This window comes from Mus caroli, chromosome 9 (assembly GCF_900094665.2).
Source record: "Mus caroli chromosome 9, CAROLI_EIJ_v1.1, whole genome shotgun sequence".
In the NCBI taxonomy this organism is placed as follows: domain Eukaryota; kingdom Metazoa; phylum Chordata; class Mammalia; order Rodentia; family Muridae; genus Mus; species Mus caroli.
Genome location: NC_034578.1, coordinates 62,049,102 through 62,076,105, shown reverse-complemented (window position 1 = coordinate 62,076,105; position 27,004 = coordinate 62,049,102). Strand labels below are relative to the sequence as shown.

The window sequence follows — 27,004 nt, the reverse complement described above, 5'->3', positions numbered from 1 at the left end:
TCTCAGTTCAAGACCCTTGCCTAGAGAAGAAAATTGCAGCTAAATTAATATCTCTATCACTCATCAGCAATGTGAATGCCTGTAACCGCAGTGACCCAGAGATGGGAGGTGGACGAGGAGATTCCCAGGATCCTGTGGGCTGGTAAGCCTGGAATCCACAACACAGAAGCAACAAAAGGCCCTGCTTCCAAACACGGTGGGAGGGGAGGACTGACTCCTGAGGCCGTCCTGGGACCACAGTGTGCATCTGAGCTCACAGGTGCAGACATACAGAAATGGAAATATAAAACGGCTGAGGATGGATCTCAGCTACAGTCCTTGCCTAGCATATATGAAGTCCTGGCTTTGATCCTCAGCACCAGTTTTAAAAACTGAATTAAATAAATAAATGAACATAATAAACTCAGAGTAAGGGAAGTAAGAAAAGGGGAGTGTACACTTACAAAATGAATTAGACACCCCTAAAGTGGACTGATGTTTCTTATTTCTGAAAGAAGTATGGGGGGAACTAACTTATAAACCTTTACATAAGAGTAACTTCCACATCATTCCTCAAGTGATAACAAAATAGTCAATCATGTTTTGTGTCATTTTGAGAAGTCTGAAACCATGACTGTCTTACTGCTAGTCTGCAAATTCAACTGAGGGCAGTTCTGTTTAGGTGCCGATTCCAAGGGTAGTGAAAATGTCAAACATAAAAACAAACCTTACTTTGTGTCACGAGGCATATGCAAAGAATACAACGATAATAGCCGGATTAGTTCCCCTTCTGACTTTACCCTCCTACCTTTGAATACTTGTTACAATGCTCAGAAGAAAGAATCAGTCCAGGCAGGTTACTGGGCAAGTCGAGGCGTCTAAAATACCACACCAGGTTCCAAAAGACAATTGGGTGATGGTCCACAAAGTCTGCCACTGTTATTGCATGGTCACCTTCATTCTCCAGTAAGCTCTCAAGTTCCTTCCACACCACTAAGGGACTAAGGTATGGGACAGTGACAGGGTCTGGACTCGGCAGGTGCCATTCTAACCCTAAAGAATCCTGTTGAAGAAAACATACACGACAAATGTAAGAATGAGGACGTGAAAATGTCTGTGATTTCCATGACTGTATCATGGAGCAGGACTCTGTGACAATGATATAATTGCTCTATATTATATAAAACCATAATACTGATTGTTCTATATAAAGCTAATAATGTTCTTCAGGACCAAAGCAACAGGATTGTGTAAACAATCACTTTACAAACAAGAGAAACTCTGAAATACATACTGTATGTCCTTGTAAAGTCGCTGGCAGGCTGCCTGTAGGAATGAGCTTCTGTCCTCCGGGATCGTCCTTATCCAAGGGGCCACATGTGCTGATGCTTCTGGCCATTGGGAATAGTGGGCATTTTGACACAACAGTTTTTGATCTGTGAGCAGGGATCTGAATACTTCGGGCACATGGATTTTCCTGCAGTTTAGATTTGCTTGCACATTTAAAAAAAAAAAAAAAAAAGGAAGGAAGGAAGGAAGGAAGAGGGGGGGAGAGAGAGAGAGAGAGAGAGAAAAGAAAAAGAAATCCTGTTAGTGCCTAGACTTTCTTATCTCATCCCATCTTATGTAGAACCATGTTGGTTCTTTTTAGAATCAGAGCTGGGGGGGCTGAGGAGATGGCTCAGTGGTTAAGAGCGCCGACTGCTCTTCCGAAGGTCCCGAGTTCAAATCCCAGCAACCACATGGTGGCTCACAACCATCCGTAACGAGATCTGACTCCCTCTTCTGGAGTGTCTGAAGACAGCTACAGTGTCCTTACATATAATAAATAAANAAATCTAAAAAAAAAAAAAAGAATCAGAGCTGGGCATAGCAAAATAAATCAAAGGAAATTTGCTACTCAGTCATCAACTAAGAAATAAGATATATTTTAAGCAGTGTGATAATTGGACCACACAAACTTTTAATTTTGAAGATTCATTTCATTTATTCAGAATGTTTAGTGAATAGATTTTACACAGCATCATGACTAACCCTTGATATATACAGTAGAGAAAATGGATTACATATTCTTTCAGAAGTTGAAGAGAGAGAGAGAGACAGACAGACAGAGACAGACAGAGACAAGAGATACAGACAGATAGAGACAAAGAGTCAGAGAAAGAGACAGACAGAGACACAGAGCAGAGAGAGAGACAGAGAGAAACACAAGGGTCATAGAGAGAAGGTGCACAGAGATTTTGGGTTTTATAGTGTAAGTATTTATGACTAAGTGGGTTGTGTTCACCATGCCAGTATTACATAGGCATTTTCTTTTTCTGCACATGTAGCTGAAACATGGCTTGACCTATATGGCTACATATGGTAAACCTGGCACTTTTGCAAAAAAGAGTCAAGTTTCTGTATTTAAATATATGTTGAGATTCAGACCTGGGACAAGCAGTTGAGGTACGTGTTTAACATACCAAAACGGACCTGGCCTCTAGGTTCTCCCAGCATCCTCTCAGTGACTACCTGGCATACCCCACCCTCTACCCTCAACTTTCCAGGCCAGGGAATGGGCTTCCCCTCCTTAGAGGCTTTTTCATTTATAATCTAGACATTTTGGTCTCTCTCTTCTCTTCTCTCCCTCTCTCTGTATGCAAGCTTTCTCTCTTTCTCTTCCTCCTCTCTTGTGTCTCCCTCTCTATGGCAACTTCCCTGGCTTCATTCCTTGGGATCATTGAACTTGGTCTGGAGTGGTTTTCCAATAAACCTGCCTTTATATATACACCAATCTGACTTGAATTGGCTCATTTCACTGGTGGAGAAATAACTTATGAATATAGATTACTTATATTGGATCACTATATGTGCTTTTAATTTTATAGTTCTATGTCAGCTCCAAAAGTTTTCTTATACTACTATATATTTATAAACAGAAAATTAAATATTCTAAAATAGAACTTGGTATTAATTCCTAAAGAGATAGAGAAAAAGCTGGTCAAAGTAAATTTCAAGTGTATTACAGATTTTTTTTTTTCATCTTTAGATACTGGTAAAACCACTGAGCAAGGTGGCATCTTTAACAGCAGAACTTGGGAGGTGGAGGCAGGAGGATAAGGAATTTATGGTCATTTTTAACTACATAGCAAGTTAAAGGCCAATCAGGGTTATATAAGATCTTTCTCAAAACAAACACATATACAAAACAAAGGCAAAATACATGTAAACACTATTATTACCTTTGAGGTTCATAAAGGTGAGCATAGAAACATTTAGACTTAAATAGCTATCCACTAGAGCACTTTAACATCGCTTTAATCAGAAATAAGGGTTTAAGATAATGAGGCGCTGGAGACAGAGTGGAGAGCATTTGCTGCTCTTGCAGAAGACCTGGGCTCAGTCTGTAGCACCCACATGGTGGCTCACAGCCATCTCTATTTCAAGATTCAGAGGACTTAAATCCCTCTTCTAGTCTCCAAACATGCATGCAGGCAAAACACCCGTGTATATAAAATACAAATAAATAAAATCTTAAAAAAAATAAGCTTAAGATGTTTTCTGCCATAGGAATCTATCTTTCCATCTATCTGTCCATCCATTCATCCATCCAATTATCCACCCATCCAACCATTTGAGGTGGCATCTTGTTATATAAACCAGACTATTCTTAATCATCATCCTTTCTCTACCATTCAGTGATTAATTACAGGAACGTACATCTTCACAGAAACTTATACCTTAAAATGGTCCACTTCTCTTCTTTCACATCTGTTCATGAACCATATATGTAGTTACAGTTCTCCACAGCCATACTTACTTATTTACATCAAAGTTCCCTTGAACCGAGAGAGAAGAAGTGTCAAGACCAGAGGCCGATGCTGAGATGCAAGACTGCCTTGTCCGACTTGCGAAGGAAGATGCAAAGTGCATAGTTTCTGTTGATGAGCTGGACTTCAAGAAATATCTAGAATGGGAATCAAAGACATTTTGAGAAAAGAGGTATTTTAGGAAACAATGCCCTTAAGCGGAAAGAAAAATGGGGCATGCTGTTACCTTCCAGGTCGTCTTAAATCTCTGATTTCAACATTCAGAAAGGGTAGGAAGAGATTGCCACAAAATGGACATGTAGTATTGAGATTTGAATCATCTGCTGTCCAGCCAGCCATGATTTCCTCATCGTGGACAAGACAGTCGCAGGTCCTACACCGAGAACAACTTGAGATGAGAACCTAGGGAAGAGAGCATTCCATGAAGCAAGCTGATCTGCACAGATTACAAAGGAAAACACATTGTAATCACAAAGACTCCATGGCAATAATCAAAAGATCTGAGCAAGTACAGCCACATGCTGTGCAAAATGACAGAGCCAGTGTGTGCTCACACATGCTGCTGGTGCAGTTCACAAGACGTAAGTCCCTGACCACACAACTCCACATCAGCGCTCACTGCGTATTTCCAGCAGAGCCCAAATCCCTTCCTGTAAATTAGTGCAAAGAAGCAACCGCATTTAACAGAATCTTTAGAAGCAACATTTTTCAGAAAAAGTGGGGAAAGTTTTAAAGTATAAAGTGTAACTTCCTCATTGTAAGGAAAGGAGAAATCTTCAAAGTGATCAAGAAGAGTCTAGACAAAGCCAGACTGTGTCTTCATGGTTTTCAAATTTGTTTATGATGCAAAATAAGTGTGCAAAGAGAACATGTGTCTAACAAGCTATAAATACAAACGTTGAAAGTGAAAATGCTTTTATATGTTGACAAACCAAGCATGGATCTGTCCTAATAACCCAGCATGAGAGCAATGACTTAACATAACAGGTCTCAGCAACCTTGGATGGAATGGTACACTATCTGAAACTTCTGAGGATACATATTCAGTATCAGTCACTCCACCAACAACCATCAATGCTAAGGAAATTCAAATTTTATAAAGCAGTGTGCACAGGTGCTCTCACAGGCAGACAGTACCTCCATTGCATAGTTCTGGAAGATATTGGTATTACTGGTGTTGAGAGAAGATGCAGTCTCTGATTTTCCAGGTAAGGCAAACTTTGACAGGGATCCTGATTGAAAAATAAAGAGCGAAACCATGAAAACTGAAGAGGAGCAATCTAAGAATCATTTCTGTCATAAATCCTGATAAAACGCTAACTTGTTCCACTAAGCATGCCAAGAGTAACTGAGAGAAACCAAATTATCTTCATCATTTTTCTTCCTCTTCATCCTTTGGTTTTGTTTGTTTGTTTGTTTTGAGACAGGGCTTCTCAGTGTAGCAGGCCTACTTGTTCTAGAATTCACCCTGTTGACCAGGCTGGCGTTGAACTCAGAGACCTGCCTACCACTGCTTCCCACTGCTAGGATTAAAGATGTCCACCACCCACCACCCATCTGAGAATATCTTTTTCAATTAAAAAAAAATGGTGTAGACTACCAGCTCACCCAACTACAGGGGATTTAGTTAAGATTCTCAACCTCATTTCTACAACAGAATTCACATAAAAATGAAGCTGAGGCACGTCTGCACAGCAAAACACAGAAGTGGTCAACATGCTTGGTCAATGCATTCGTGTGTGTGTATGAGTGTCTGTGGTGTGTGTCTACCGCTGTGTAGCATGTAAGTGCTCACATGTGATATACACGTGGAGGTCAGAGGTGAACTTGTGAAGTCAGTGCCTTCCTTTCACCATCTAGGTCTCAGAGATACAACTCAGGCTATCTGGCTTGGCAGCAAGCAGCCCTACCCACTGAGCCATCTCTCCTGCCCCAACATATTTTGTCATACAGATGAGGCCATGGGAAAATAGGTATTCTTACATTCAGGTATTGAAAATTCAAAATAGTACGTATCTGCGAAAGAACTTGGAAATACTTGGAATAAACTGATAGGGCCACCCACGAACTAAGTCACTGTGAAAATGGGGGAGGGGCAGTCTCTGTGATAATCCAGGCCCCGCCACAGTCTGGTAAGTGAACGGAACAATGGGTGAGAAAGGTTTAGTGCCTGTTGCCTTCTAAGTTTCAAAATAGTAAAGATATGTAAAAGGACCTGTGTTTACATGCTTTTATTTATTTATTTATTTATTTATTTATTTATTTTTATTAGGTATTTTCTTCATTTACATTTCCAATGCTATCCCAAAAGTCCCCCATACCCTCCCCCCCACCCCCCTACTCACCCACTCCCACTTCTTGGCGTTCCCCTGTACTGGGGCATATAAAGTTGGCAAGTCCAATGGGCCTCTCTTTCCACTGATGGCCGACTAGGCCATCTTCTGATACATATGCAGCTAGAGACATGAGCTCTGGGGGTACTGGTTAGTTCATAATGTTGTTCCACTATAGGGTTGCAGACCCCTTCAGCTCCTTGGGTGCTTTCTCTAGCTCCTCCATTGGGGATCAAGTGAAAAGATAAACGAAAAGTGAGAAAAGCAGTTCCCCCGAGAACGGAAGCAACAATATGAGGGATGGGACAGGAGCCAGACTTCTCTCAAAGGGCCCTGATTCTGCCCCTCCCCCCAATTTTTGTTCATTTGTTTGCCATGCAAATCTTTTAAGATTGAAAAAAAAAAAAACAAATCATGAAAATAGAAAGCTCCTATGACTTGGCAGCATGGCAGAGCTGGGCAGACCTTCTAAGGAGGCAGAGCTTCCCAGGCTGGCCCGGCTGACGTCAATCCCCTTGGTCCCCGAAGCTGCACTGCTTTCTTGGGAGGAAGTGGCACCTTCCAAATCGTGGCAGACATCTTCATCTGTCAAAGAGGTAGATTCAGAATCCTGGGCTCCCACTGAAGAAAGACTGGTACGATCAGAACTTTGATCCTAAGAACATAATTATAAGCTTAATTTCCTTCACATTTAAAATTATTATTTAAAAGTCACTGTCAGATAGAAACAACTACCTATTACCTTCTACCCAGGTGAGCAACATTACAACTTCTGCAAGAAAAACAACCAGTTTACAAAGGCCTATCTATCATTCTGGATGAGTGTGCTGGAGATCAACTCTGCCAGTGTGAGGTGTTATACTGTGTGCAGGTGTGCATGTCTAGGTGTGTGTGCACTGTGTTCAGTTATTCATATGTGTACATGTGCACAGCCCAGAGGAAAACCTTAAGTGCTGTTCCTCAGCACTTGTCCACTCTTTTTTGAGACAGGGTCTCTCTTTGGCCTAGAGCTTGCTTGCTAAGTAGGCTAGATTAGACGGCCAACAAACCTCAGGGTTCTCTGGTTCCGTGCAATTTCTGTATATGACAAACACAAGCCACTGCAGCTGGCCTTTAAAAAAATATTCATTTATTTAAAAAATACTTCACTTATCTTTATGTATATGGTTGTTTTGCTTGCATGTATGTCTGTGCATTCAGTACCCATGGAGGCCACAAGAGGGCATCGGCACCTCTGTGTGGGTGCTGCACCCACATACCACCCGGAATGTGCCAATCTCTAAGGCCCTAAGAGCAGCCAATATTCTTAACCACTGAGTGGTTAAGTCCAGTGATCTTTATCTTTAATTCATGAATTAGTTAGAACTTTGGATTTTTTGAATCTATACTTATTAATATTTTTAGTTTGATTCTGCTGTTGTCAGAAAATATACTTTCATTAAAAAAATCTTACTGAGGGCTGGAGAGATGGCTCAGAGGTTAAGAGCACCGGACTGCTCTTTCAGAGGTCCTGAGTTCAATTACCAGCAACCACATGGTGACTTACAACCATCTGTAATGGGATCCGATGCCCTCTTCTGGTGTGTCTTTAGACAGCTACAGTGTACTCATATACATTAAATAAATAAACAAACAAACAAATAAATAAATCTTTAAAAAAAATCTTACTGAGATATAATTTACATGCTATAACATTCAGAAAATAAATTTCACAAAAACTGACTTCAAAAATTCAAGAAAATTTCTTATTAAGGTTTTAGAACTCAGTTGAATTAAATGTTTAAATTGAATTAAAAATTTTACATTTATTTATTTTGTGAGGGAGGAAGTATTTGCACACCACAGCAAAAGTGTGGAGGTCAGAGGATAACCCAAGGGGTCAGTACCCCCTTTACCGAGAAGGTCCAGGGATTAAACTCAGGTCCTCAGGCGTGGCAGCAAGAGCTCCTGAGCCACCGTGTCCCAGCCCCAGCTGCACTGAGTGACCCCAGTGTCATGGCTTCTCGGCTGAGCCATTCTAAGTGCTTTAAGAGTTGCAGCAAGGCAAAAGGCAGCTTTTATGCTGCAGCTATTTATAATGCCTCCTTCCTTAAGATCCAAGTTTTCTTTTTAGTAACGATTTCCTCAGCCTGAACCGCCACGAGCACAGCTTACAGAGAGTGTGTTTTCTATTCATCTTCCCTTGTCTGAAGTGTCCTTATTTTACCACAAGCCCTGGAGAGCGTTTCACTGGATACAGACTCTGCACTGCTGTGTCTTTCTTTCAACATGCTAAAGATGCCTCCTCACTCAACTCTCCCCTTCATGGTTTTATGACAAAAATACACGGCCACTCAGATCTTTATTCCTTTGGTAATTTTAAAAATACTTTTGAAGAATTATGCCAGGAAGTGGTGGCACACGCATTTAGTCCCAACGCTAAGGAGACAGAGATAGGTGGATCTCTGAGTTTGGGGACAACGAAACCCTGTCTCAAAAACAAAACAAAAACAAAAACAAAAACAAACAAAAAAACCCCAAACCAAACCAAACAAACCAAAAAAAAAAAAAAGAATTAAAAGTCTGAGTTGTTTTCTTATCGATGCCTTTATTGTTAGTGCTTTGCTAATGATGTCTACAGATGCATTTTTTTTTTTAAATATCCACTCGTATTTTGGAGGTCTGTAGCACAGCTCGTGTTGGGGGTCAGAGAATAACTCTCCTCTGCCTTTATATGGGTTCTGGGAACTGAACTCAGTTACCTGGCTTGTGCAAGCGCCTTCACTGGCAATGAACATCTCAATGGGGGCGAATGTGGTTTCAAGTCTATCCTTTTGTAGTTTGCTGCATCATGTCTATCTGGAAATTTATATTATTTTTTTAAACTTGGTAAGTTAAAATATTTCTACTTCAAGTATCTTTTCTGCAACAATCGTTTTCTTCAATTCTTTGAAAATAACAACTGTATCTATCCTATTACACCTTTCATACTGCCCAACAATTCTTTAAGGCTCTGTGCACTTTTTAAAAGACTCAGTTTTCTTTTTTCATTTATGTGTGTGCTTTGCTTACAAGTATGCAAGTGTGCCATGTGTGCACAGCACTTACAGAGGCCAAAAAGGGCACTGGATCCCTTGGAACCAGAGTTACAGAGAGCTGTGAGCCACCATATAGACACTGGGAGCAGAACCCAGCTCTCCTGTGAGAGTAGCAAATGCTTGTCTGCTGAGGCGTCCCTCCAGCCCACTCTGCCTCTTTCCCCCTCATTGTCTGTATTCTGTTCTTGAATCTGTATGCTGAGTTTATTTTATGCTATGCAGGTACTTTACCACTGAGTTATACCCCCTGCTTGTGTTTCTTGTTTTGTTTTTCTTTCCTTCTTGTTGCCAAGGTTTACCTGTAGAGCAGCTTCAGTTGTCTTTGCATGGCTGGCTTTGGTTGTTAGCCGTTTGCTTATGATATGTACAGAGGTGGAAGTCAGAGGACAACTCCCCTTAGACTACACCTAAGGATAATCTTTCCTCAGACTCGTGATCACTGGAACTAAAAGGTGTGCACTACTATGCCTAGCCTTTCTGGTTCTTTCCAACATCCTTTATGAGGGACGTTTCATGTAGCCCAGGCTAGCACTGAAATCACTATATACTGTAGCTGAGGATGACCTCAGCCTCCAGATTCCTCTGACTCTGTATCCCATGGGATTACAGGCACATGCCACCATGCTCATCTATATCATCACCATCACCATCATCACCATCACCACCATCATCACCATCCTCTCACCTTGGCTATTATGAATGTTAGCTTTGTGTAGCATGAATCCTGTAATAATATTTTGAATATGAATGCTTTAGTTTTAGCCCAATATTAAATTGTATTCAGGTTGTATTTTTGTGTTTTGTTCTCTGTCGGCAGATTTTTAACTCAGTCTTCTCTGTAAGTCTGCATCTATCTCTTATGTGTGTAAATTAAGAATTATGCTGAGACTTAAATCGGATTCCCTTCAAACTCTTTAGCCTACAGAGGCCTCTTTCCTGATGCTTTTGTACATAAAATATGGGTTCTCCTATGACTTCAGTTTTAGAGCTATGATGGTCCACTTGACTGCCCTTGGGGTGAGGAGGTATTGGAAGAGAGAATAGGACACTTGTCTCTGTGGGGGGTCCTTCCTTGGACTTCATCAGCTTTTTCTTACTTTGCAGCATTTTTAGTTGTTTTTATATATTTTCTATTATTTATAGTAAACAGATGTAGGATGGGCTGAAATTGTCTTACACTATCACAGTGGATTCAAACTATCACCTGAAGTTTTTAAACCTTTCTTTTTGCTGCCCAGGAGGATGAGTACATGCAGAGGGGGAGGAGAGCCTTGAGTGCTGCTCCCACATGCAAGAACCTAACACATTTAAATTATATGGATGATACGTACACACGAGTGTGGACGCCTGCAGAGGCCGGAAGTGCCAGGCCTGCTGAAGCCGTGAGACTCCTGATGAGGGCTTTGCCTATTTTTGTTGTTGTATTTGTTTTAAGACTGGGTCTTTGTGCTGTTTGGTTTTTGTTTTGTTTTGTCCCCCCACCTCACCAGCAACAGGTCACAAACTAGAGTTATCTGGGAAGAGGGGCCTCAATTTAAAAATGCCCCAATCAGATTAGCCTGTAGGCAAATCCATGGGCAAAGAGTGCTGTGTGTGGAGATGGCCCTGGGCAGGCCGTCCGTCCTGAGCGGTGAGAGGGAGCAGGATCAGCCCCTCATGGGAGCAGGTTAGGAAGGAGTGGCCTCCACGGCTCTGCCTCTGCTCTCGCCCTGGAGTTCTTGCCCTGACCTCCCTCAAAGATGGACTGACTGTAATTGGAACACGAAGCCAAATAAACACTTTCCTGTCTAAAACTGCTCTGGTCATGGTCTTTACAACAGCAACAGACAGCAAACTGAAAGTCTTGCTTGCTTGGAAGTCAGGACACAGGCTAGACTAGCTGGCCAGGCCCCAGGCATCTGCCTGCCTCGCCCTCCCTGCCCGGCAGCACTGGGATTGCAAGTGTGCTACTACTATAGCTGGTTGATTCTAACGTGAGTTCTAGGGGTCATACTCAGGTCCTTGTAAGGCAAGGAGTACTTTACCAATTTACATATATACATATCTGTATTTCTTAAATATTTTTCTATCTCTGATTCAGTACAGATATTTTTAAGTGGCATCTCTAATCTTTCAATTTGTTTTATTTGCTATCAAATTTATCTATTGTGTTCTCAATTTATTTTTCAGTTTTATGGCTTACACTCGTTTCTCCTTGTGAAATTCTCCATTTGTATAATTTCTGTTTCTTTTCCTTTATTTCCTTGGATATTTGAAAATTACCTAAAGGTCCCTTGCTAATACAAATATCTGGATCTTTTGGGGTTCTGTTTCCATTACTTACTTCTGATAACGACTCCAGGGATTTTATTCCTTCAAGAAGAGTATATTCTTTCTTGTGCTAAATAAAAACTGATTATTATAATTTAATCACAGATTGAGCCAAATCAATTCTAGGTTTTACAGTCTCCTCAGGGATTGTCAATGCCCCTAAGATACAGATTTTCTAGGAGAGAGGAGTAGACCTAGGGCTTGAATTTAGGCCTCATGCATGCTAGTAGAGAGCTCAGCCTCTGCACTTACTCCTTAGCCCTGGGCACATGGCTCTCAGGGTTCAGGGACCTGCTGGACAGAGCTCCTCCCTTTGGCAGCTCACAGATGCTAGCTAGCTCTTCTCACCAGAGAACTCCTAAGCGTTACTTTTCAGAGGCTTTCTGCTTACCTGTCCCATGCAGCATCAGTACCGGGAAGGTGTGCTTCCTCACCCCTTGCAGTACTGCCCTCTCCAACTCTGCCTAAGGGAATCAATCCTGCACTGTCTTTAGAACCAGCAATCACTTTCCCTGAAGGAGATGCCAGGCAAGACAATGCTGATATTTCTCCAATGCCCACCAACTGTTGTCTCTAGATGTAACTAGACACAAGTCTAAGCAGGTTCCTAGAAGTAAGATATAAAGTGTAGTCCATAAGGAGGTAATCTATACCACTAAAGAAATCATTCATTCAAGGAGAAGTCTAGGGAATGTGTGGAAATGGATTTTACAGGTGTGGGATAATGGAAAGAACCTAAAAACAGGATTAGGCTGGGTTTATCAGTATGGGCCCATTGAACAGAGACTCTAGATTTCGTATGAAAGTTTGAACAGTTAACACAGGTGCTGAGAGTTTGACTGGTTGGCTAAAGTACTTGTCAAAAGATAGCCTGCTGAGAAGGAACTGGAGATGCCTTGATATCCCTTAGTTTAGTATTGATGAAGGTATTTTGAGGCTGAGTAAAACTGGAAAGCTGGAATGGATTTACTGCTTAAAACCTAATACACCATGGTGGAGAGGCCCTGAAGACGTGTCTTTCTCTAATACCGTAAGATGGAAAACACTGAGAGGGGAACATGTGAAGAACTCTGTCAGACTAAGTTATGGTGAGAGATGTGGCCACTCTGCTGCATGAATTAAACATAACAGGTCTGATTGGACCCTGGAAAGCATGGGCAAGTGGCAGCACTGGCTTTCCAAAGGCCAGGTGACAAAACCTTCCATCCCCGAAGTCTTCAAGTTTACATTTTGTGTCTCCTTCCTACCCTCTTTCATTCCCCCCCCACCAAAGATGGCAAACTTAATGTTCTATGCTCACAATTAGTGGAAATGCCTTCTGAGGAAAAAGACTATTGACTTAGTTCCTTCTTGACTTCCTGTCCCCGATCTGTGACATTTCTCTGATGATTATAAACACATGCTTTCTATACTTCCTCCACATTTTTGTTCTTGGGAGAAATACAAGTCTGTCACAAGATCCTTCATCCTGTCCAGGAGAAGGCAGCATACTCCTGGGAGTAATGTTTGGAGACGTACTGGACAATGACAAAAATGTATGTGCTAAAGGAAATACTGAAATGAAGGACATTAACTGCTCTTGCAGAGGACCTGCATTTGGTTCCCAGCACCTGCGTGGCAGCTCACAGTTGAGTGTAACTATAGTTTCTAGCAATCCTACATCCTCTTCTGGCCTCTGGAGACACTTGCACACAGTTGGTTCACACGCACTCACACATATATGCATTCCAATCTTTAAGGGTTGGAGAGATGGTTCAGCAGTTAAGAGCACTGCCTGCTCTTCCAGAGGTCTTAAGTTCAATTCCCAGCAACCACATGGTGGCTCACAACCATCTGTAATGGGATCTGATGCCCTCTTCTGGAGAGTCTGAAGAGAGTGACAGTGTACTCACATATATAAAATAAACAAATCTTTAAAAAAATCTTTAAAAAACCCTCATTGTCTTTTATAAGCTGTATGTAAGGAGAGCGGTTAAGACAGATGTGCTCATAAGAAAGCTGTAAGTAGCTGTGGTAGAGGCGGCTTAGAGAAGCAGCAAAAGCCCACAGACCTACCTTTGATGATGTAGTGTACATGGTGAACCTTGAGTACCATTTGCTTGCTTTCTCCGCAACTCCTTTCCCAGCAGTGAACACACTGTGCCTTAAAACATCAAGTTTGGGCACCAGCAGTGTGTCTAAGTTAAATGAAGGTGATGAATGGGCTAGTGTTTCTTGAGATCCTTCCCGAAATGGACACGTGGGCGAGAAGGCTGGGGAGGACCACAGCCTGTCCCTGGGTCTCTCCTCACTTTTGGTGTAACTTTTGGATTTCGTAAGTCTCACTGGCCTAGGAGAATTAGGAGGCAGGCTTGATCTTCTGCAGGCCTTGACCAATGTTGGGCTTTTCTTATTGGTTAGCTTGTCATCACATGCTCGTTGTAAATCAATGCTGGGTGTGCGGCTTGTCAAAGGACTGCTCATGTTATTCATGTACATCTCGATTTCTTCAGCTAAATTGCGCCTGGCAGATGGTGTTGAGACGCTCTTGTTATCATCTTCATCCTCTTCCTCTTCCACTTTCTGCTGCTGCTCAGTCTCAGCAACCAAAATCGAGAGAGGATCAAAGCCTGTTACAACATCTGTTTTTTCAGAGGGTTTTACTGAAAAGCTACTGTTCCTACGTTGAAGCCTCTTGGGATTTTGTGCAGCGACACCACCCACTTTTGATCCATCTGTTTCAGTGTCTAAATCTTCTAAGTCAAAGATAACAGGAGACTCGAGTTTATCCAAGCAGTTAGAACCATCGAAAGGTGTGTCATCGTCACTAGACTCCTTCTCTAGGCTGTCTCTCTTTGATCTTGCTGGTGGTTTTCCAATATCAAGACTATTTGGTCTTGTGCTTTTTGAGATAACATTTGAAAGAATTTTTGCATCAGCTCCTAATTTTTCAACCATATCTCCAGGGTTTGTTTCCTGGTTAATTCTGTTCAGCATAAATCCCATCAGTACCCCCCCACTAAGATTACGGTTCCTATTTCCCCAAGGCATTTGCTGCTGCAAGTGAGATGCATCATCACTTTTATGCCTTTTCCTAAAGCCTCTGCTTGGCGTGTTTTGTGCTTCATTTGTGTCCTCAAGAGATGGCATTAAGAGCAGCTCAGGTGTGCTTTCTGGAAAACAAGAAATGTGCTTTCAGCTATGAAAATGTACTGAAATATGTCACCTGCAAATATGTCACCTTAAATATTTTAAATACTAGTAACAGGAATGAAAACAGCAGGTGCTCACTGGCTGCCTAGAACTCGGCAGGGCCCGTTTTAGTCAGTTTACTGCTATTGTTGCTATAAACATTCCAACATTCAGAGCAGAGAAAACAGACATGCAGAGAGAGAAACTATTTAGCCAAAGTTACACAGTATTTAAGTAACAGGACTCAGATTCAAATTCAAATTTGTATGATGAGAAAGTCTATGCTTCTAGCCATTAGCATATACTACTTACAAAAGAAAAACTTACCAACTAAGAGTTACTGTTTTTACAAGTTATTTTATTTTATTTTTAAAAAGATTTATTTATTTATTTTATGTATGTGAGTACACTGTAGCTGTACAGATGGTTGTAAGCCATCATTTGGTTGCTGGGAATTGAACTCAGGACCTCTGCTCGCTCCAGCTCCAAGATTTACTTTTTAACAGTAATAAATTTATACTAAATTAAGTAACAGCTATAGAACTGTACTATGCTTGCCTGGCAAACACAGAAGTGGATGCTCACAGTCATCTATAAGATGGAACACAGGGCTCCCAATGGAGGAGCTAGAGAAAGTACCCAAGGAGCTGAAGGGGTCTGCAACCCTATAGGTGGAACAACAATATGAACTAACCAGTACCCCCAGAGCGGCCTAGTCGGCCATCACTGGGAAGAGAGGCCCCTTGGTATTGCAAACTTTATATGCCCCAGTACAGGGGAATGCCAGGACCAGAAATGGGAGTGGGTGGGTTAGGGGAGCAGGGCGGGGGGAGGGTATAGGGGACTTTCGGGATACCATTTGAAATGTATATAAATAAAGTATCTAATAATAATAATAATAATAATAATAATAATAATAAAGAGCTGTACTATGCTAGATGAACTTGAGAGTCTAAGCCGTCTCCTTATTACAGTGGAAAACAAGCCCCAATACCAAACCAAACCAAACCAGTGGTAACTACATCAATTCTATCCACATGTAAAGATTATTTTTAAATCTTCAAATCTTTTTTGACTATATATGTAGATTAAGTAACTTTACCTTTGTTTTAATATAGAAATTTCTATATTGCATTATGAAAATATTTAAAAAAATATTTTCTTTTAAAAGAAGAACATTGATTAGCAGCTTTTTTTTTCCTTCCGGAGACACTATCTCACTAAGTAGCCTGGGCTGCCTGAAGCACTGAAGTAGACCAGGGGGATCAGGAACGCACAGAGGTTCACTTGCCTCTGCCTCCCAAGTGCTGAGATCAAAGGCGTGCATCACCATGGTCATGGGTATTACTTTCGCAAACTATCTGAGGGACTTTTTAGTTTGCCTCTGAATAAACAGGAAGTACACAGACTACAAAAGCATATGGCTCATTTAAAAGTTGGCTAGGTATATGGTTCCCTCAGATTCATTCCTCCCCTCCACCCTTTTTTTGCACACTTTCCCTTCTGGAAGTCCCAATAGTTCAAAATTAAAAGGCAGCATTCAGGCTGCAGGTGTGCCCTTATTATAATAAAACAAGGTGTGCCTTGTTATAATCAAAGCTTGAGCAAAAATGCTATAAAACACAAAACTCAAGCTGCTAAGTTTTAGTAAGAGAGGGCACACAAATATTCACTGGGATCAGTAGGATGGCTCAGTGGGTAAGGATATCTGCCACCAAAAATAGAATCTAAATTTAATATTTGAAAATACATACTTAGTAGACACAGATACACTTCATTCTGCATATGAAAATGTATACTATTCAACTTACCCTCACATTTTCCGGATGTTTTACCAGCACTGTCGTTATGTGCACCGTTGAGGCGAACTATAGTGGAAGCCCTCTGGTAACTGAGAGTAGGGAGGCACTCGGCACTTCCTTTTGTACTGTCATTTTCTGACACTATAATGGCAAACGTAAAATGTTAGCAGAATTAAACTTATGTATGTTGCAGGATGTATAAAGAGAGGCTTTTAGTCTTACATATTTCAAAACGAAAATTGGTGATAAGAGTATACTAATTGCTTCTCTACACACTTGTCAAATAATTCACTGCACTTAAAGGCCATCAAGTGTGGACCAAATTGAGTTACTAAGAGCTGGTCATATATAAGGCTCATATAGAATTTTATATCTTCTCTGTGGTTGTAAAATATGCACTTTGGAGTGGGAAGAAAGGAAATATAAATCGTAATTCACCACCAAACTTTAAATAAAGGTATAGTTTTATGTCAACTTGACACAAGCTGGAGTCATCAGGGAGGGGAGCCTCAATGGTAAACATGCCTTAGAAGATTTAGCTGCAGGCAAGCCTGTGGGACATTTTTTTAATTGGTGATTGATGGGAGAGGGCCCAGCCCATTGTGGGTGGGGCCAGCCTTGGTCCTGGGTTCTGTAAGAAACCAGCCAGAGAAGCCAGAGGCACTAGTTGGCCTCTAGAGCCCTGTCCTGTTTGCTCCCACCTTGGCTTCCCTCAGTGGACTGTGACTTGAAGTACGGAAGTCAAATAAACCCTTTCCTCCCCAAGTTGCTTTTGTTCCTGGTGTTTTATCACAGCAGTAATAGACCTAGCTAAGACAACTTGTATTAGAGCTCAGAAAAAGAACTCTGTTCTAAAAAGAAGAAAAAAAAGACAAGACATTTCTACTATGCATATTTTCATAGGAGTCGCACGGCGTTCACATAACAGGACTTGCTTGGCAAGTTCCACCACTGGGCAGGCACACTTGCTACATGATGCTTGTGGGTGAGAGTACTAGGTAGTATCAAGGATCAGCGAGAAGGAAGGTAATTATAACAGGAAGACAGAGGGTAAACTAGTACTTTTATACTTAAAGTTTTTGTATTTTCTATACAAGCTAACATAAAATCAACTTAACAATGAATACCTACAGGAACTAGAATCACTCCCTTTTTTCTCCCTTTCCCCTTGAATGTCTTCAGTAGATGGACCCTCTCTTCTAACATCGTCCTTAGATAATGAATCATATCCAAGATCAGACCGGCCACCTGAGCAAAAATAGAAACAAATACTATGCCGCTTACCATAAACTTTTATTGAGATTATTTCTTAAACAAATTTAATGACCAGACAGAAGACTATTCAACTGCAAAAATCCCTAGGCCAACAGGACCCCCTGCTGAAGGACTAAAGTGCAGACTGTGACAGGACACCATGCAGGTGAGTGGTGACATTCCAGGGATGGAGCATGGATTAACATCTCGGGCCTGCTCACCAATCCCCATAACACCTGTCACAAACTTCTTTAGTGGAACCAGCTAGAATGAGGGGGTATGCACCAGTGTTTAGATTTTCTCTGGACTTCAGAAAATCTCCAGTCAAAGCATTATTTTGTTGGTTGCCCGGCACCCATCTCCATTTACAGGAAAGGGAAAATTTCTAGGTAATTTCCTTTTGATTCCATATTGCAGTCAAGTAAATATATACATTCACATTACTCTGTGGGCACCAAAACCAGACAAGCCAGACAGTCTTCACTTAAGTCCATCATCTTCCAAGGGCAAAGTCTGTTTTTTTTTTTGTTTTGTTTTGTTTTTTTTTTAAAGCTAGGATCTCCCATAGCCCTGACTGGTCTGGAACTCTCTCTGTAGACCAGGCTGGTCTTGAAGAGATCCACCTGCCTCTGCCTCCTGAGTGCTGGGATTAAAGGTGTGGATTACCATGTCTGGCCTGAGTTCTAACTAAGCCATGGAGAAGAGAAATTTGCAGGGAATTCATAGCACGCACACAAAGGTCACCGGCATTCAATGTCTAATGCTTCTGCCACAAAGTCAGGTTCCTTTAACTTCATTGACAAATAATTTTTCTTAAAACTGAACCAAACAGTTATAGAACCACACCTTAGTACAAATATGTAGCAGTCAGAAAATATAGTGTGTTAAAATTACTCTTAAAATGCTGGGCCTGGTGGCGCAGACCTTCAATCCAGTGCTCTGGAGGCAGAGGCAGGCTCTGTGAGCTCCAGGACAGCCAAGACAGAGAAACTCTGTCTCAGAACAACCTTCCCCCAGCACCCCCCAAAAGCTAAGGTTCTGAGTGGCAGGTGATGTGTGGGAATGTGTGATTTTAAATAATTTACTGTTTTTGTATGAACTTCCAGTTCCCAGATTTATAAAACACAAAGCTATGTTTATAAGAATAAAAATACAAATTTTATAAACTTGCAAAGAATTCTAAAGAGTTTATATCACTATTATGTCTTTGATATTAATCTAAAGTTGTTTTGCTTAAAGGACCTTTCAGGTCTTATTTCCAAAGAAATCACAAGTAGGAAATTTTAAAGATTTTTTTTGTTAGATTTCACAGTGTTCTGAGCCAGGCTTTTTAAAAAAGGCAAACTTATTAGAAGATCTCTTCATTTTAAGGAACTAAGCCCAAGACCGACTTCCATAACTGATTAAATTCACACTGTAGGGTCAAGAATAAAATCAGCCAAGGAAGAATCAATGTGCTATATTTTAGCACAACTAGCTCACATTTATTAGTCTTAAAAGTGACTTAAAATGAAAGAGACTGAAATAATGTTGCCATTTTCAGAAATAGCACGCTTCATATTTTACAATTTTTTGTTTTTTAAAGTTTCTGTCTATTAAGAGTTCATCCTCATAATATACTAAAAGTCATATGTACTTTTAAATAATGAAAAGTCAAAATTAGTGGGTTTTAATACTAATGCTTTAATGTTTGTGTAAAATCACTTATTTGTATTGTATGTGCGTGTATGGACACACTTGTGGACCTCCAGACAAGTGGGGTTCAGAGGACAACTTGCAAGAGTGCGTCCTCTCTTTCCAAATGTGGTTGCTGAGGATGGAAGTCAGGTCACTGGGCGTGGCAAGACGTGCCTTTACACACAGAACCATAGCACCTGCCTTTACATACAAGTCCTGTATATCAATGAAAGTAATGTCATAGTTGTTGCTAGGACTTTAGCATTTAAATTGAAACTTTTTCTTTTAAATCGGTTTAATTTAAAAGTTGTAAAAACTAACATTTTAGAGAAAGTTCTTGGTGGCGCTCTTTGCCTGTTTGCTCTTAACCATACCCTACATGACCACAGCATAATGTTAAAATCAGGGAGTTGATGCTGGTGTAACACTCTTAACTCAGACACATAGACAGGACTTCTTAAGAAGAAAATCTGTCCAATAAAATAACATGTCAAGAGGCTGGAAGTACAGCTCACTGGCAGAGTCCTTGCCCAGCATGTACAAATTTGATCTCCTGCCCTAAAAAAAGGCACCCCTAAAATGATGACGAGATTTGTGGCTACCTAGAGTTAACTGTGCTATCACCAACTTGAATCAATACCTGAGCCTCTCCAATAAATAATGTAACCTCTCCAATAAATAATGAAGAAAGCTACATGTAGTAATTAAATTTAGTGTTAAGTGCCTAATAGAAAATCAAAAAGTGACACTTAAACATGTCATTGAAAACAAAGTAAAAACACAGACTAGCAAATGTAGTTTTAAAATGTACTATAATAACTGTATACAGAAGTACGCAAAAGGAGCCTGTTCTGCAATGTGTGTGCTATGACCACTATCTATGACTGACAGCATCCGTCACTGCCATCTGGCGCATGCCTTTAATTCTAGCACTTGGGAGGCAGAGACAGGTGGATTTCTGAGTTCGAGGCCAGCCTGGTCTACAAAGTGAGTTCCAGGACAGCCAGGTCTACACAGAGAAATCTTGTCTCGAAAAAAAAAAAAAAAAAAAAAAAAAAAAAAAAAGAAAGAATCCAGTTTGGTAGCGTTTTTTAGAAATACCAGTGTGACACAGCAGAGTTTGTTGTTAAAGCTAATAACCTACTATGGAACCAATGGTGCCACAAAACTCAGCAAAATACAGCTACAATAGAGAATCAACTGTGAGAATCTACTCTGAATTATTTATGACTACTAAAACAAGATCCCTAAATGTTGATAATTTAACAACTGGAGAAAGAAGAATCTAGTGTTTTCTAAAATGGGAAGAATTGTCTAATACAGGCAGGAGTTCCTTAATCTGAAAACCGAAACCTAAAACTTATGTATCAACAGGACACCACAAGTGGAAAATTCCACAGATGACCTCATATGGTAGCTTCTATCAAGCCTCAGACACATCACAGACACAATATAAAACGAACATAAGGTTGTGTGTATAAGTTCTACACTGAACAGAAGTGGCTTAGTTCCTGCCTCCCATGTAGTTCTTTACACATAAACAAACACTGAACCTCTAAAACATTCTGAATCCAGAAGGCTTCCAGAACCAGGTTCTGTGCACAATAGTTAATTTTCATTAAAAAGTTGCTGGCTGGCATAAAACACAGAAAATATTCAGTATTTTTTATGTTTTGTTTGTTTGTTTTTAAATGTCTGAGCACTCTGTCTGCACATATACCTCCATGGCAGAAGAAGGTATCATGATCCACCATTTGGTACTGGGAATTGAACTCAGGAACTTTGGAAAGAGCAGCCAGTGTTCTTAACCACTGAGCCATCTCACCAGCCCAAATAGTCAGTATTTCAAAGTACTTAAATTTTTCTAAAAATATCAACTTTAACCAATTAGTTTTGTAAAAAGCAAACCATGCGCATACCTTACAACTGTTTACTTACCTGAGAGCGCTGTCTGTGGTAAGTGTGGATGTTTCTTCAAAGCTCTTTTGAACTGTGCAACTCCTAAAACAACATTTCTTACTTTTGTCCAGAGGAAATAGCCACTACGACTTCTTGAAGGCCACGTACTTTCTAAAACAGCCTATTCATTTAAAAATACAGGATTAATAAAATGAACATACACTGGCTTCTGAATTAAGTTAAAGAGGATAAAGGTAGATTGTTAACACATTAGAAAATAAAAGTCTTAATTTATGAACTATATTCTGAACATTCTAAAATCAATTACCAATAGCCTCTGATTATTTTTGCTACTAATTTAATGTTGTACAATGACAAAAACACATTTTCCTCATTAAATCCAAACAATTACCTTATTGTAATATCCATAAGTGATTGCATTGGGGTCAATACCAGCTTTCTGCATTTCAAAAAGCACTCGAACCGCAAGTACAGGCTGGTCGTACTGCCCACAGAGCTGCATGAGAATGCGGTAGCACACCTGCAACACAAGTTGAGAGGTGAACAGACACAAACGCTCTTCTGCACGGGCATCTCTAACAATCGACACCCTTGGAATCACACTATTACCTCATCAGGTGGATCCATCTTCTTCAGCTGCATTTTTTTAAGCACATCGTATGCAGTTTTCAGAGCCCTGACTTTGGAATGACAAACCTTCACGTAAGCTGGGAGACAAATAAACCACAATCCATAACAGTGACGCAGCAGACACCGAGACCACATCTGAGGGATAGAGGAATACCTCTTTGCAATCTTATGGGCTGACTTGATTTCCTAGGAAGAAATCCGAGGTAGCATCTTTATTAAGCTGAATGGTGAACACATAAAGTTCCATGTTTTGTAAAACTTGTTGACAATTAATATATTTTAAAATCTCCTCTTGCGTTTGTATCATATGATATATAAAATAAAGTTTTAGGTCTGATTCAAACTACATTTAGAGCACCTTGTCATCTGCTAAGTTACACCTGTGCAGTAAGGGTTGTCAAGGGAAGATAGAGCATCAGATGTACTGCTGGCCTAATATTTGATTACATGAGGAACCCAGAGTTTCAAAGCACCTGTTTTGTTCTTCTGAACATGGGAGAAGGACTACCAGGACTGCTTGGTTTCGAAGGTAGCTTGTTCTTTCGTGCTTGTAGAAATCCTTCGGGCCTCTCAAATAAATTGTTCCTGAGAACTGGAAATCCACTATAGCTGTTTCAGAGAAGAAGAAATTGCCTTTCAACCACAAATAGATTGCTACTAGCTAGAAGAATCATGACCAAATAACATATTAACTTAGAATTTAGCTATAATTCTCTATCAGATTATAAAATATACTCAACAAATAAATACTGTCATTTTTATAAATACAGACTCAATATCAATATATCTGGAAATAAAAGAGGAAACACATTTGAATGACCTTGATTTCAAATTCCAAAGCAATTCCTGCAACCTTTTTAAAATTAGTGTTCATATAAATACTTAGCTAGTGTTTTTGCATATGTTGCCGGTGGTAAAGGGATCACAAAATAATATTCTTTCAAACAAGACAGCCAGTAATGACGTTGCTTTAGATTAAAGATATTTGCTGGGGATTGTGGTGCATGCCTTTAATCCCAGCCCAGCACTTGGGAGGCAGAAGCAAGCCAGCCAGGTCTACAGAGTAAATTCCAGGAAAGTCAGAGATACTCAGAGAAACACTGTCTGAAAAAACCACACACACACACACACACACACACACACACACACACACACACACACATATCATTACATAACATTTTTCATATATAGAAACAGCAGCACAGGTGTGACCTGTGCACACTGGGCTAGATTCACATTGTCTTGGTTAGCTTATCAGGTTAGCTAGTGGGTTTAGACCTCACTTTTAGAAGAAAGAAAAAGAGTGAGATTCGATGAATTACAGATATGAAATAGTACTAGCATCTTTAAAGTATTATTGAAGAATAAGAACAATGTAACATAAAAGAGGAAATACAGCCTTAGATAAAAGTACATGTAGAGAGCACTGGAAACAAATAACATCCATGCCCCATGGCTCTCATCTGACCAAGGCAGGATGACACATGTTAAAGTCTATACAGCAATTGCTCAGCAGTCTCTTACAAAATTCCTAAATTAACACAGTCGAGGTCAACAAGTCTAAACTTTCATGTCTTAAAAATTTATAAAACATGAGTAGTTTAAGTGTGTGTCATACAAATTAAGGCAACAGAAAATGAACCTAAATTACATTTAGTATCTCTTTGTAAGTCAGCTACATTAATCAATGTGTGTGTGCCATAAAGAGGGAGTAGGAGGGAGAAAACTGCTTTTAGTGAAAAGTAAAAATCAAAATTCTTTAACACTGAAGAAAAAAAAATCAAAATTCTATAATAAGCTTGTATAATAAAATTCTACAAATGAGTGTGGTCTGCTCTAATTTAACAGGTATTGACAGGCATACTTAAATACAATTAGAGATTTACCCAAGCTTATGAAAAATGTATTTTATAGAGAAATCCTATCTCAAAAAAATAGGATTCTTATCTGTTTATACCTCAAAATTTAATAGATGTGGGATAGGTTTGCTTACCACCTAAAAATTAGAGATCTGTAAGTTTGTATTATTGAAAACACCACAATCCTTAGAAAGCTATGCCACCGATGAGGGATTGCTTCCCTGCCAACCACATACACTGTTTCTTGAATACCTGTACTGTAATGGTGGCTCTTCACCATTGGGTAGATGGGGGATCTCGGGTGGTGTCACAAAAACGGTATGTTCACTCTTGAAAGATGCATCCAGTTCTATAAGTCGAACTTCACCACTCTTATCTGTATCCACCTGGAATTTTGAAATGCATTTAAAAGCCACATTGGTTAGGCAAGGATTCATACACAGGGAATGGTTAAACACACCACTTCCACCAAGATCTACTACAGAATTATCTTTAAAAAGTACCCTAACCTGCTGAAACATCTTGGTGGTCCTATTTCTAACTTTATGTGTACTTATGTCTCTGTTTTAATTGTAATATTTACTTATTTCAAGACAGTGTCTCACTATGTAGCTCAGGCTGGAACTCACAAGATTTGCCTGCCTCTGCCTCCCAAGAACTGGGATTAAAGGTCTGTGTCACCATGCCTGGTTCTCTATTCCTAATTTTTTTTAAAATGGAGGGTGATTATGTTTGTCATATAGATTTTTTGTACATGTTCTTCCTCTCAAACAGTCACATCCACAATTATCAAAATGTAGAATGTGAGTGATAGCATCAGTAGCAATTAATTTATATTATCTCTATATCACTTATTTTCCAATCAAAGTAACGAGTATTAGTGTTACTCAACAGAATGGAAATAAGTGATGCTCTAACAAAAACTCAAAGTAATTATTGTTAGAGCATCATTTATTTCCATTCTGTTGGAGGATATTTAAAAATCTGTTTGTCTAGAAGAAGCTAGCTTTCTACTTTCAGCTGGTCAGAAGGACTTTCAGGCTGCCGTGTGTGGCATGTGGCACTTCCCATATGGAAGCACTGCTGAGCCCGCCTGTTCCTCTGGGTTCTAACTCGGGAAAATATTACTTTTAATTTTTCCTTTTACCGTTTTCTTTTGGCATGCTTCTTCTGACCCTCCGGGCTTCTTACCCTCCTTCTGAAGTCTCCCCGCCCCTCTGACATGCAGCTTCTTGCTGACTTCCACTGTTGCAGTGACCACCTTCCCCAGACCCCACTCACAAGGCTTTGTCTCTTCTCTCCCCTCCCCTGCCCACCCACAGCTGACAACGTTTACAGAAGGCTTGCTCTTATTTTTTGCCTCTCCCAAACTCTAATAAACTTGTCCTTGAGTTCTTTTATGGGGAGGAGAAGCCTATAAGACTCCAGCAAAGATACAATGAGTACAGTAAGCCAGAGGAGCATTGCCCTACAGCACTCAACGCTGGCATGTGTGTGTGTGTGTGTGTGGTGCAGAGTCCTACACTCAGTAGGCATGCAACTTTCCACTAAGTCACAAACCCAGCCTGGTATGGTCATTTTTAGAAAGCAAGATGTGTTTGAATATTGCTACTGTATTTTTATTTTAAGAAAATAACAGGCTGGGCAGTGGTGGCGCACGCCTTTAATCCCAGCACTTGGGAGGCAGAGGAAGACAGATTTCTGAGTTCCAGACCAGCCTGGTCTACAAAGTGAGTTCCAGGACGGCCAGGGCTACACAGAGAAATCCTGTCCAAAAAATAAAATAAATAAAATAACAGAAAGTGAAAACAAAACAAACAAAACAAAACAAAACCCAACACCTATCAGTGCTAACTATGTTTCTGTACGTTTGCAACATCAACTAACTACAAGTAATACATGTGTCAAACAATAGATAAATAAAGAAGAGTGAATTCACCAGATAAAGTATAGTTACCAATAATGAAAAATAACAATTATGGGCTGGAGAGATGGCTCAGCAGTTAAGAGCACTGGCTGCTCTTCCAGAGATCCTGAGTTCAATTCCCAGCAACTACATGGTGGCTCACAACCATCTGTAATGGGATTCAGTGCCCTATTCTGGTGTGTCTGAAGATAGCAACAGTGTACTTACATACATACATTAAATAAATAAATAAATAAGAGAGACCAGTCGGCACAGGAGAGCTCTCAGGCGGCAGAAGCAACAGAGCTTCTTTGGGCCTTCATCTTCAGCAAGGAGGCAGAGCTGAGAACCAGGCCTCTGTACATCTTCCCTGCCAGAGGAGAGTTGGCCTCCAGAGAGGTCTCTGACCCCGGGACTCAGGTGAAATTGCCATCTCGTATCCCGGGTCTCTCAGAGACCAGTCCTCGCAGGAGAGCGTGCAGGCCTCAGAAGCAACAGAGCTTCTTGGACAGAGTCCCTTTGGATCTTCATCTTCAGCCAGGAGGCGGAGCTGAGCTCCAGACCTCTGTGCACCTTCCCTGCAAGAGGAGAGCTTGCCTGCAGAGAGTGCTCTGACCACTGGGACTCAGGAGAGAGTTGGACTCCCAGGAGTGCTGATAGAGGCTAACAGAATCACAGGAGAAACAAGCTCCAGCCAGAGACAGCTAGAACATCTAACACCAGAGATTACCAGATGGCGAAAGGCAAATGTAAGAATCTTACTAACAGAAACCAAGACCACTCAGCATTATCAGAACCCAGTACTCCCATCACAGCAGATCCTGGATACCCCAACACACCCGGAAAGCAAGATTCAGATTTAAAATCATATCTCATGATGCTGGTAAAGGATTTTAAGAAGGGCATTAATAACTCACTTTAAAAAAATAAAGGAAAACATGGCTAAACAGGTAGAAGTCCTTAAAGAGGAAACATAAAAATCCCTTAAAGAACTACAGGAAAACACAACCAAACAGGTGATGGGATTGAACAAAACCATCCAAGATCTAAAAATGGAAGTAGAAACAATAAAGAAAACCCAAAGGGAGACAACTCTGGAGATAGAAACCCTAGGGAAGAAATCTGGAACCATAGATGCGAGCATCAGCAACAGAATACAAGAGATGGAAGAATCTCAGGTGCAGAAGATTCCATAGAAAACATGGACACAACAATAAAAGAAAATGCAAAATATAAAAAAAAAAATCCTAACTCAAAACATCCAGGAAATCCAG

The 27,004-nt window shown here is 40.4% G+C and overlaps 1 protein-coding gene across 2 annotated transcripts in view; it reads right to left on the bottom strand.

Annotated features, from left to right (window-relative positions):
* Dennd4a (DENN domain containing 4A) overlaps positions 1-27,004 on the bottom strand; it is a 111,781-nt gene that overhangs the window by 10,317 nt on the left and 74,460 nt on the right. For both annotated transcript variants that reach the window (XM_021171458.2, XM_029481210.1), the window contains exons 16-29: positions 24,077-24,210; positions 22,439-22,574; positions 21,945-22,151; positions 21,727-21,855; positions 21,354-21,495; positions 17,616-17,732; positions 16,494-16,625; positions 13,567-14,663; positions 6,590-6,779; positions 4,929-5,023; positions 4,018-4,193; positions 3,782-3,928; positions 1,274-1,472; positions 788-1,042 (exon numbers count right to left, since the gene is read on the bottom strand). In XM_021171458.2, the coding sequence (XP_021027117.1) occupies positions 788-1,042; positions 1,274-1,472; positions 3,782-3,928; positions 4,018-4,193; positions 4,929-5,023; positions 6,590-6,779; positions 13,567-14,663; positions 16,494-16,625; positions 17,616-17,732; positions 21,354-21,495; positions 21,727-21,855; positions 21,945-22,151; positions 22,439-22,574; positions 24,077-24,210 (3,156 nt within the window). The remainder of the gene's footprint in view (positions 1-787; positions 1,043-1,273; positions 1,473-3,781; positions 3,929-4,017; positions 4,194-4,928; positions 5,024-6,589; positions 6,780-13,566; positions 14,664-16,493; positions 16,626-17,615; positions 17,733-21,353; positions 21,496-21,726; positions 21,856-21,944; positions 22,152-22,438; positions 22,575-24,076; positions 24,211-27,004) is intronic.